Source organism: Salmo salar, chromosome ssa10 (assembly GCF_905237065.1).
Source record: "Salmo salar chromosome ssa10, Ssal_v3.1, whole genome shotgun sequence".
Classification (NCBI taxonomy): Eukaryota; Metazoa; Chordata; class Actinopteri; order Salmoniformes; family Salmonidae; genus Salmo; species Salmo salar.
Window position 1 is genome coordinate 18,044,954 of NC_059451.1, and position 10,951 is coordinate 18,055,904.

Here is a 10,951-nt window from a genome sequence, read left to right on the forward strand (position 1 = left end):
CTGACATTGCTCATCCAAATATTTATATATTCTTAATTCCATTCCTTTACTTAGATTTGTGTGTATTGTTGTGAAATTGTTAGATATTACTTTTTAGATATTACTACATTGTTGGAGCTAGAAACACAAGCATTTCGCTACACCCGCAATAACATCAGCTGAACATGTGTATGTGACCAATACATTTAATTTTATGTGCCCATTCTGGTATTGGCACATGCACTCTAGCCAACAGCTTGCAGATACAGCGCAGATATAGCCTACTGCATGATGAGATTATGGACAAAAGTGCAAGAATTATTTTGGTCAAACGGCAGCCAAGCATTGATCGTCATGTCACCAGAATAAGACCCTCGATATTTATTGTATAGGAGAATAAAGCGCATCACTGTGCACTTTCACCACCCTGTGAAGTTCATCATAACTTATTTCATCTGTAGCCTAATAAACTGCATGCTTTGTCATGATGTCATGAAAAAACATATCTGACATGTAGGCTACTTTAATCGCATGAAAAGGTTGAATGGAAACCTGGTTAATGTCAAGCCATTTTGAGGATGCTTGAATTATATTTTGGATGAACATGTGCATGCCTACGGGAGACTTTTGAAGTGGCCGAACCACATTAAAACATTGTGACTGGTTGTGTTTCTGCCACATATAAAAGGTCATACAATTTAAAAGTTAAATTATAAATATTAAGGGTATATTGAAGCTTTCCAGAGTAGTTCCACAACTGATCCAAATCAAATTAAATATTCAAATCACAGGGCTTTTGAGACGTTATTCAAATGACATTTTCACTGCAGCCTAGAATATAATTGTATTGTCCCTAAACATGATCAATACGGGGAGTTTTTTGAGCTGTGTGTCATGTCTTCATTGTTCACTCACACAGTACCTGGCCTCTCTGCTGCCTATCAACTATTCCTATTTGTTCTTGTGGGTTAATATTCAAAATTGATGCAGCTTTGAATGCTTTTATGTGTGGTATGATTGTTAGCCTATTGCAGATCTGGACAAACTATCCAACAAGCACTATTGTCACAATGAATGGTGGATGGAGGGCAGGATGAACCGTTAGACTGGTAGACTATACTGACCTGTGTTATAGTTAAGCAATAAGGTCAGAGGGGGTGTGGTATATGGCCAATATACCAACTGCTCAAGGTTGTTCTTAGGTGTAACAGTATTGCTTCCGTCCCTCTCCTAGCCCCTACCCGGGCTCGAACCAGGGAAACTCTGCACACATCAACAACTTTCACCCACAAAGCATCGTTACCCATCGCACCACAAAAGCCACAGCCCTTGCAGAGCAAGGGGAACAACAACTTCAAGGTCTCAGAGCGAGTGACGTCACTGATTGAAACGCTATTAGCGCGCACCACCGCTAACTAGCTAGCCATTTCACATCGGTTACACTCACCCCCCTTTTGACCTCCTCCTTTTCCGCAGCAACCAGTGATCCGGGTCACGGCACCAACGTAACAGTATAGCTTCCATCCCTCTCCTCGCCCCAACCTGGGCTCGAACCAGGGACCCTCTGCACACATTGACAACAGCCACCCTCGAAGCATCATTACCCATCGCTCCACAAAAGCCGCGGCCCTTGCAGAGCAAGGGGAACAACTACTTCAAGGTCTCAGAGCGAGTGACGTCACCGATTGAAACGCTATTAGCGCGCACAACCGCTAACTAGCTAGCCATTTCACATCGGTTACATAGGCACGATGCAACGTGGATTGCCTGGATACAGCCCTTAGTCGTGGTATATTGGCAACATCACTGCACTCTATACTCTTCTGTAAACTGATCATCTCTGTATGCCCATCGCAAGACCCACTGGTTGATACTTATTTATAAAACCCTCTTAGGCCTCACTCCCCCTATCTGAGATATCTACTGCAGCCCTCATCCTCCACATACAACACCTGTTCTGCCAGTCACATTCTGTTAAAGGTCCCCAAAGCACACACATCCCTGGGTCACTCGTCTTTTCAGTTTGCTGCAGCTTAGTGACTGGAACGAGCTGCAACAAACACTCAAACTGGATAGTTTTATCTCACTTCATTCAAAGACTCAATCATGGACACTCTTACTTACAGTTGTGGCTGCTTTGTGTGATGTGTTGTTGTCTCTACCTTCTTGCCCTTTGTGCCATTGTCTGTGCCCAATAATGTTTGTACCCTGTTTTGTGCTGCTGCCATGTTGTGTTGCTACCATGTTGTTGTTATGTTGTGTTGCTACCATGCTGTGTTGTCATGTGTTGCTGCCATGCTATGTTGTTGTCTTAGGTCTCTCTTTATGTAGTGTTGTGCTGTCTCTCTTGTCGTGATGTGTGTTTTGTCCTATATTTTTATTTTATTTAATCCCAGCCCACGTCCCCGCAGGAGGCCTTTTGCCTTTTGGTAGGCCGTCATTGTAAATAAGAATTTGTTCTTAACTGACTTGCCTTGTTAAATAAATATTATTATATTCCACAAACCCATGAGGTGCCTTATTTCTATTATAAACTGGTTACCAACATAATTATAGCAGTATAAATAAATGTTTTGTCATACTCGTGGTATATGGTCTGATATACCACGGCTTTCAAACAATCAGCATTCAGGGCTCAAACCACCCAGTTTACAATAAGAGTTAGCACACTGAAAAGGAAAAGCATAGTGCAACTTGGGGGGAAATACACTACCCTTCCCTGTGCCCAATAAAGAAAACACACAACCCTCCCCAAAGCAAAAATAAAAGTCTGCCAAACCCACCCTCTCCAGTAAATTGCGATGTGTCCCTAAATTCCCTGTTGAAAAAAGATTGCTGTCTGAGTGCAGTATAACTGCAGTACACTGTAGTTTAACTGTGGTTAGAATGCAGTAAAACTGCAGTATGCTGCAAATACTGCTTCCAAAATAACACAGTTTTTTTTACTGCAGTCATTTTGCTTTGTAACAGCAGTTACAGAGTAGTATAACTGCATTTTAACTGCAGTACACTGCAGTTAATCTGTAATTACTGCGTCCAAAATAAAAAATGGTTTGTCAATTTAATCAGCTGAAAAGTTCAAACAAAACGATATTACCGACGGTATCGGTATTGGTGTCATCCGGGTCAAGTATCCTAGTTTGGAACATGGAGATAAAGAGCAATTCGATTCTTACCATGGATATCTTTCTGAGCGATATTCTGAGTTCGAATGAGCGAGGACAAGCGTCGGACATCCCCCTTGAATACACATTCATGGACCGGAAAGTCTTCGCGGGTTCGTATGATAGGGTTTTTGTTGTTATCATCGATAACGTCCGCCGTAGATAATGTGTTAGTGTTTGCATTTATCTGCGATTGCTGATTCTGATGTTGTTGCTGTGTCGATGGAGATTTGACCAACTTGTGATTGCTAAAGATTTTACTTGCTTTGCCTTTATTATTAGTCTTGGTTAAAGTAAATGTCCCAGTTGCAGCCTCCTCGTCCGGTTCCAGTAAATCCTCTTCTTTGCTCGGTTTATGATCCTTGCGCAGGGAGCGGATCTTTTCTCCGGTCATTTTCTAAACAATTGACAGCAGAACTGAGGGTGCCGTTGACGATGACCCTCTGGGCAAATATATGTATTTCGTTGGCAAGAATGCCAATGGTAGTTCACCCAAAAACTGTAGATTGCATAACATGAAAACCACAAATTATTCAATGAATACAATGAAATAACAATGCAATTTAAATCGGTAGCAAATACTCCACAATAACTAAGTAACTACCAGAACTCTGTCCCCTTCTTCTCATTGCCGAAACTGTCCCTGCATAAGCGGCTCCTACAGAGCGCATCTGCCATCTTCCGCCAGTAGTATCGCGAGAGTTTACGGTTACAGATTTTACATGATTTATTTTATGGTTGTTACATTGTATCAGGGGATATTACAAACCAGTGTGGTTACAATGTTACAACCCAATAGCTACAGTGTTTAGGCCTACTCATCATGAAATGTATTGGCTACTATTATGCACACTAAGGATCAATAAGTTATTAACATTAGTTGTAAAAAAAAATGTTGCAAAGCAAACTAGGACACTAGCAACTACAAGTGAAATTCTAGTGTTCTCAAAAAGTGAATGGTTTTATGTACGCTTTGACAATAACAACATTGTGTTGGTTGTGAGGGCCACCACCGACCCAGAAGATTAGGTGATTTCGCTCTTCAAAGGCCAATGTCAGTAAAGTCTTTAGTCAGGTCAATACCGCAAGGCCGCGGGGCCGATGGTATTCCAGGGTGCATTCTCAGAGCATGTGCAGAACAGCTGGCAGGTATGTTCACGGTAATTTTCAACCTCTCCTTGTCCCAGTCTGCAATTCCCACATGTTTTAAGATGACCACCATCATTCCTGTTCCCAAGAAAATGACACACTGCTCAACTCATCTCAACCATAGACCGATATTGCATCCACAGTTACAACTCATAGGTGACACTTAAGCCTTGCTCACACTGAAGGCATTAATGCTTGTTTTTCAAATCTGTTTTGGAATAATGATGGTCCAAACAGCATGTTACAACTAAATCAGATTTATGCGTGTTCAGACAGCAGTCATTTGCATCTGGGTCATACCTTAAATTGTGATAGTACGAATTGGCTATGACTGACCCAGCAGACTCAGACCAGCTCTGCTACGTCAACTCCTCTCAAGGAGCCACAATTGGAAGGCACGAGGAGTTTCTTTGTGGTCTCATGGAAGGGTTCCAGACCTTGGCCGAACGCCACTACCAAGCATTGAACACATTGCTAGAGCAATTCCGTGGGTTGTCTACTATGCAGCCTACCACGACGGTAACCTCCCAGCCCCTCAGTTACCCGGCTGGTAGCAGCGCAGTCACCATTGTTTCCCGGCAACCCCACTTACCTCCGCCGGAGCACTTAGATGGAGAGTCGGGCACCTGTTGAGCGTTTCTCGCTCAGTGTTCACTCATCATCGAGCTGCAGCCCTCATCCTTTCCCTCAGACTGCTCTAAGATAGCATACCTCATCACACTGAGGTCCGGGAGGGCTCTCGCCTGGGCTACGGCAGTATGGGAACAACAGTCGGCCGTATGCTTCAGTCTGGAGGAGTTTGTGGCAGAGGTAAAGAAGGTTTTCGATGCTCCATTGTATGGGAGAGAGGCTGCCCGGAAGTTACTCCAGCTTCGGCAAGGCTCCCACAGTGTAGCAGACTACGCAGTGGATTTCTGCACGTTGGCAGCTGAGAGTGCCTGGAACCCGGAAGCACTGTTCGACATGTTCCTGCACAGAGTTTCGGAGGAAGTAAGGGACGAGCTTGCTGCCCAGGAACTACCTGTGGATCTCGACTCGTTCATCGCCTTGACCATTCGGATCGATGGGCGACTACGAGAATGAAGGAAGGAAGGAGATTCGATTTCACTCGCCCATCCAAGGATTCCACCTCGCCTCTGAAGTATCCTGGAAGTCCCCGATGGCTCCGTTGCCGAGAGAACCCAAGGCTACCCGAGTTTCCCCGGGAGCCTCCGAAGACTGCTGATCCACCTCTTCCCAAGCCCATGCAACTAGGCAGAGCTAGGCTGTCTCCAGCAGAACGGCTATACAGGCTTCACACTAAGAGCTGTCTGTATTGTGGGACTACTGGTCATTTCGTCTCCACCTGTCCACTAAAAGACCAGGCTCACTGGTAGGAATGGGTACTCTGGTGGGCCATACGGAGACCTTTTCCTCTCCCCTTACTCGCATCCCCTTTCATGCCATGTTGCTGTGGGAGAACCAGTCGAAATCTCTCCGGGTACTCATCGTTTCTGGGGCCGATGAGAACTTTATGGACGCTACCCTGGCTTCCGAGCTGGATATCCCCACTCAGCCCCTCTCCATTCCCATGGACATTAGAGCACTGGACGGGCGCTCTATAGGCCAGGTCACCCACAATACCACCCATCAATCTACGTGTGTCAGGGAACCACAGCGAGACGATCCAACTCCTGCTCTTTAAGCTTTATTTTGGTGTATTGCACTTGTGATTTTATGAAAGTTAAATATTTCTAATAATTTAATTTGAATTTTGCGCTCTGCAATTTCACCGGATGTTGTCGAAAGCCGAACGTCTAGCCATAGCAAGTCTCCTCAGGTTCACGTGGTATTGGGATTCTCGTGGCTCCAGCGACACAATCCCCTTATTGACTGGTCTGCCGGTGCCATCATGGGCTGGAGCCCGTTCTGCTACGCTCATCTTCCTGGGGCCTCAGAAGTTGCCCCGGACCTCTCCACCATTCCCGCGGAGTACCAGGACCTCCGGGAGATGTTCTGTAAGGCCCAGGCCACTTCGCTGCCGCCACACCGACCATATGACTGCAGGATTGTTCTTCTTCCAGGCATCACTCCGCTACGGGAACGACTGTACTCTCTGCCGGGTCCAGAGACCAAGGCTATGGAGACCTACATAGAGGACTCTAAGATAGCATACGGATGAACGGATGAACCTAGCTGCTGGGTTCATCCGTCCTTCTGCCGGCGCAGTGTTCTTTGTGGAGGACAAATCGCTGCTCCCGTGCATCAACTACCGATTGTCTCAACAACATCACAGTGAAGAATCGCTAACTGCTACCTCTCATCTCCTCAGCCTTCGAGCCGCTCCAGGGGGCCACAGTGTTCTCCAAGCTGGACCTACGGAACACCTACCACCTGGTGCGGATACGGGAAGGGGACAAGTGGAAGACTGCCCTCAACACGGCCAGCGGCTACTACGAGTACCTGGTCATGCCCTTTGGCCTTACCAACAGCCCTGCTGTGTTCCAGGCTCTGGTTAATGATGTGTTGAACCGGTTTGTCTTCATCTACCTCGATGACACCCTCGTCTTCTCCCGCTCCACCCAAGAACATGTGCTCCACATCCGACAGATTCTCCAACGCCTCCTGAAGAACCAGCAATTTGTAAAAGCAGAGAAGTGCAAATTCCATCGCTCCACCATCCCTTTTCTGGGTTACATCATCACTGCAGGGAGCGTACAGATGGATCCCGGGAAGGTAAGAGTGGTGGTGGATTGGCCCAAGCCTACGTCCTACATACAGCTGCAGCGTTTCCTGGGTTTCACCAATTTTTATCACTGCTTTATCTGGGGCAACAGCACACTGGCTTTCCCCCTGTCTGCACACACCTCTCCCAAGGTTCCGTTCATGTGGTCCCCAGCTGCTGACCGGGCGTTCCGGGATCTCAAACACCGCTTCACCACAGTTCTCATCTTGGTTCATCCTGACCCGTCCTGCCAGTTTGTATTGGAGACCGATGCTTCGGATGTCGGAGTGGGGGCTGTTCTGTCCCAGCGGTCTGCCCTGGACCTCAAGTTGCATCCCTGCGCCGCCTTCTCCCACCGCCTCAATGCCACGGAGAAGAACTACGATGTGGGGAATCGTGAGCTTCCTCCGGTGAAGATGGCATTGGAGGAGTGGAGGCACTGGCTGGAGGGGGCAGAACATGCATTCATTGTGTGGACCGACCACAAGAACCTGGAATATCTCTGCACTGCTAAGCGCCTCAATTCCAGGCAGGCTAGATGGAACCTACTGTTCATCCGGTTCAACTTCCCCCTCTCCTATCGGCCGGGATCCAAGAATGTCAAGCCGGATGCACTATTACACCGCCATAGCCCCACGACTACTACCCCGGAACCTGAGACCATCCTTCCCGCCTCTTGCCTGGCGATGGCACTCAGCTGGGGAATAGGGGACCAGGTTCGGTAGGCGCAGCTTTCCCAGCCAAACTCCAGGGGGGGGGGTCCAGATAACCAGATGCTCGTGCCTGACGTGGTCCTGGAGTGGGCCCACTCCTCTAGGCTTGCCTGCCACCCGGGCTCCCGTTGGACCCTGGCTTTTGTGCGACAACGCTTTTGGTGGACTACCATGGTTCCTGACGTCTCCGCATTTGATGCCCCTTGCACGGTCTGTGCACAGAACAAGACTCATCGGCAAGCTCCGGCTGGATTCTTCCAACCGCTGCCTGTCCTTCACCATCACTGGACTTTGTCACGGGTCTCCCCCCATCTGATTGCAACACCGCCATCTTGACCGTTGTGGATCGGTTTTCTACTTCATTCCTCTTCCCAAGTTACCCTCTGCCAAAGTGATGGCCCAGCTCATGGTGCAGCACGTCTTCCGGATCCATGGACTGCCAGCTGGCATGGTCTCCGACCGGGGTCCTCAGTTCTCGTCCCGGTACTGGAAGGCATTCTGCACCCTCATTGGGTTGTCAGCTAGCCTATCCTCCGGGTTCCCCCCCCAGTCCAACGGCCAGTCGGAGCGAGCCAACCAGGACCTTGAGACTACTCTGCGCTGCCTGTTCTCCGCCAACTCTAATATCTGCCCTTTCGGGTGGAATCCCGCAAACTCTTCCCCTGGTTTATCGTCCCATTTCCCATCTCCAAAATCATTATCCCCTCTGCTGTTCGTCAGTTGTTGCCCCGTACCCTTCATATACTTTCCACCTTTCATGTGTCCAGAGTTAAGCCCATGTCTCAAGCCCTTTGTCTCCTGTTGGTTCAACCTCGGGGCAGAGGGTTCCAGTGCCTTGTTGACTGGGAGGGTTATGACCCGGAGGAGAGGTGCTGGGTCCCTGCCAGAGACATCCTGGACCCAGGCCTCTTTGCAGATTTCCAACACCGGCACCCCGGTCAACCAGGTATGCGCTCAGGTAGGACGCCAGGTGGCGCCCCTAGAGGGGTGGTACTGTCACACCCTGATCTGTTTCACCTGTCTTTGTGCTTGTCTCCACCCCCTTTGGGTGGTGGACCATTCTTGATACACACGGGAATCTGTTGAGTGTGAAAAACCCAGCAGCTTGCAGTTCTTGACACAAAGCGGTGCACCTGGCACCTACTACCATACCCCGTTCAAAGACACTTAAATATTTTGCTTTGCCGATTCACCTTCTGAATGGTACACATACACAATCCATGTCTCAATAGTCTTAAGGCTTAAAAATATATTTTTTAACCTGTCTCCTCTTTATCTACACTGATTGAATGGATTTAACAAGTGACATTAATAAGGGATCACCTAGATTGACCTTGTTAGTCTGTCATGGAAAGAGCGGGTGTTGTTAATGTTTTGTACACTCAGTGTACCAGTCAAAAGTTTGGACTCACCTACTCATTCAAGGGTTTTTCTTTATTTTTACTATTTTCTACATTGTATATAATAATATTGAAGACATCAAAACTATGAAATAACATATATGGAATCATGTAGTAACCAAAAAAAGTGTTAAACAAACAAAATATATTTTAGATTCTTCAAAGTAGCCACCCTTTGCCTTGTCTTTGCACACTCTTGGCATTGTCTCAACCAGCTTCATGAGGAATGATTTTCTGCAGTGGGAACCACACATGCGTTCACCTACTCTGCTTCTCACAAAGACACATCAGTTGGAACCAAAAATCTCAAATTTGGACTCATCAGACCAAAGGACAGATTTCCATATCCATTGCTTGTGTTTCTTGGCCCAAGCAAATCTCTTATTATTATTGGTGTCCTTTAGTAGTGGTATATTTGCAGCAATTCGACCATGAAGACCTGATTCACGCAGTCTCCTCTGAACAGTTGATGTTGAGATGTGTCTGTTACTTGAACTCTGTGAAGCATTTATTTGGGCTGCAATCTGAGGCTGGTAACTCTAAAGAACTTATCCTCTGCAGCAGAGGTAACTCTGGGTCTTCCTTTCCTGTGGCGGTCCTCATGAGAGCCAGTTTCATTGTAGAGCTTAATTGTTTTTGTGACTGCACTTAAAGAAACTTTCAAAGTTCTTGAAATATTCTGTATTGACAGACCTTCTTGTCAGTAATGATGGACTGGCATTTCTCTTTGCTAATTTGAGCTGTTCTTGCCATAATATGGACTTGGTGTTTTACCAAATAGGGCTATCTTCATATATACCAACCCTATCTTGTCACAACACAACTGATTGGCTCAAATGCATTAAGAAGAAAATAAATTACACAAATGTACTTTTAACAAGGCACACCTGTTAATTGAAATGCATTCCAGGTGACTACCTCATGAAGCTGGTTATTGGGGTCAAAGGGATTTTGTAACATGGCGCCTACGGCCCCCAGGGGCCAAATCTGTGGTGGCGCCGTCTCTCCATTTTGCATACATCTACCTCTGTGCCAGATATGACTATCTCAAAATAGTCCTTCTGAATTGTACAACTGTGTTAGCACTGGAGCAGCACTGGAGCAGCGGCGACGCCATCACGTCATCAAGAAACATGACAGAAATTGGATGAATATAAAATATGAATATCTGCGGTGTGAGTGATGGAAGAAAAAAAATGTGGCCTCGGAGACGAAAAGTGTCATTTTAGGAATTTTCTAAATGGACTTCTCTATGGGGCCATCTATGGGAAATGTATTTTTGGGCTCGACTTTAGCTAAACTGCAATAGGAAATTGTCCTATGAGCACATTGTAAAGTGTACTTCTAGACTGGAACCCTGGGGCCCTAGCTACAGCCCCCAAGGGCCACATCTGTGGTGGCTCCATAACGAAACCTTTCCAAGGTATATAAAAATGTACCTCTCTGACAAATGTGGTACTTTAATATAAAAATAGTCCTGAATTGTAAAACAGTTTTACCGTTGGGGGCCATTTTGTAAAATGTCTGCCATGACCCCCCAGGGGGCAAATCTGTGGTGTCTCCATATCTAATTATTTTCAGGGTACATGAATCTACCTCCGTACCAAATGTTGGTTCTGTTATCTCAAAACAGTCCTTCTGAATTGTAAAAGTGCTACGTTTTTTTATTGATGGATAGCCAGGGGCACGCTCCAACACTCAGACAGAATTTACATTTGTGTTTCGTGAGTCCGCCAGATCAGAGGAGGTAGGGATGACCAGGGATATTCTCTTGATAAGTGTGTGAATTGGACCATTTTCCTGTCAAAATGTAACAGGCACTGTTGGGTGTCAGAGAAAATG

At 46.6% G+C, this 10,951-nt stretch overlaps 1 protein-coding gene across 1 annotated transcript in view; it reads right to left on the reverse strand.

Moving 5' to 3' along the window:
- LOC106613664 (ankyrin repeat domain-containing protein 13C) overlaps nt 1–3,814 on the reverse strand; it is a 79,665-nt gene extending 75,851 nt beyond the window's left edge. The window contains exon 1 of the mRNA XM_014216155.2: nt 3,156–3,814. Coding sequence (XP_014071630.1) covers nt 3,156–3,537 — 382 coding nt within the window. The 5' untranslated portion in view covers nt 3,538–3,814. The remainder of the gene's footprint in view (nt 1–3,155) is intronic.
- Between the last annotated feature and the right edge of the window lie 7,137 nt (nt 3,815–10,951).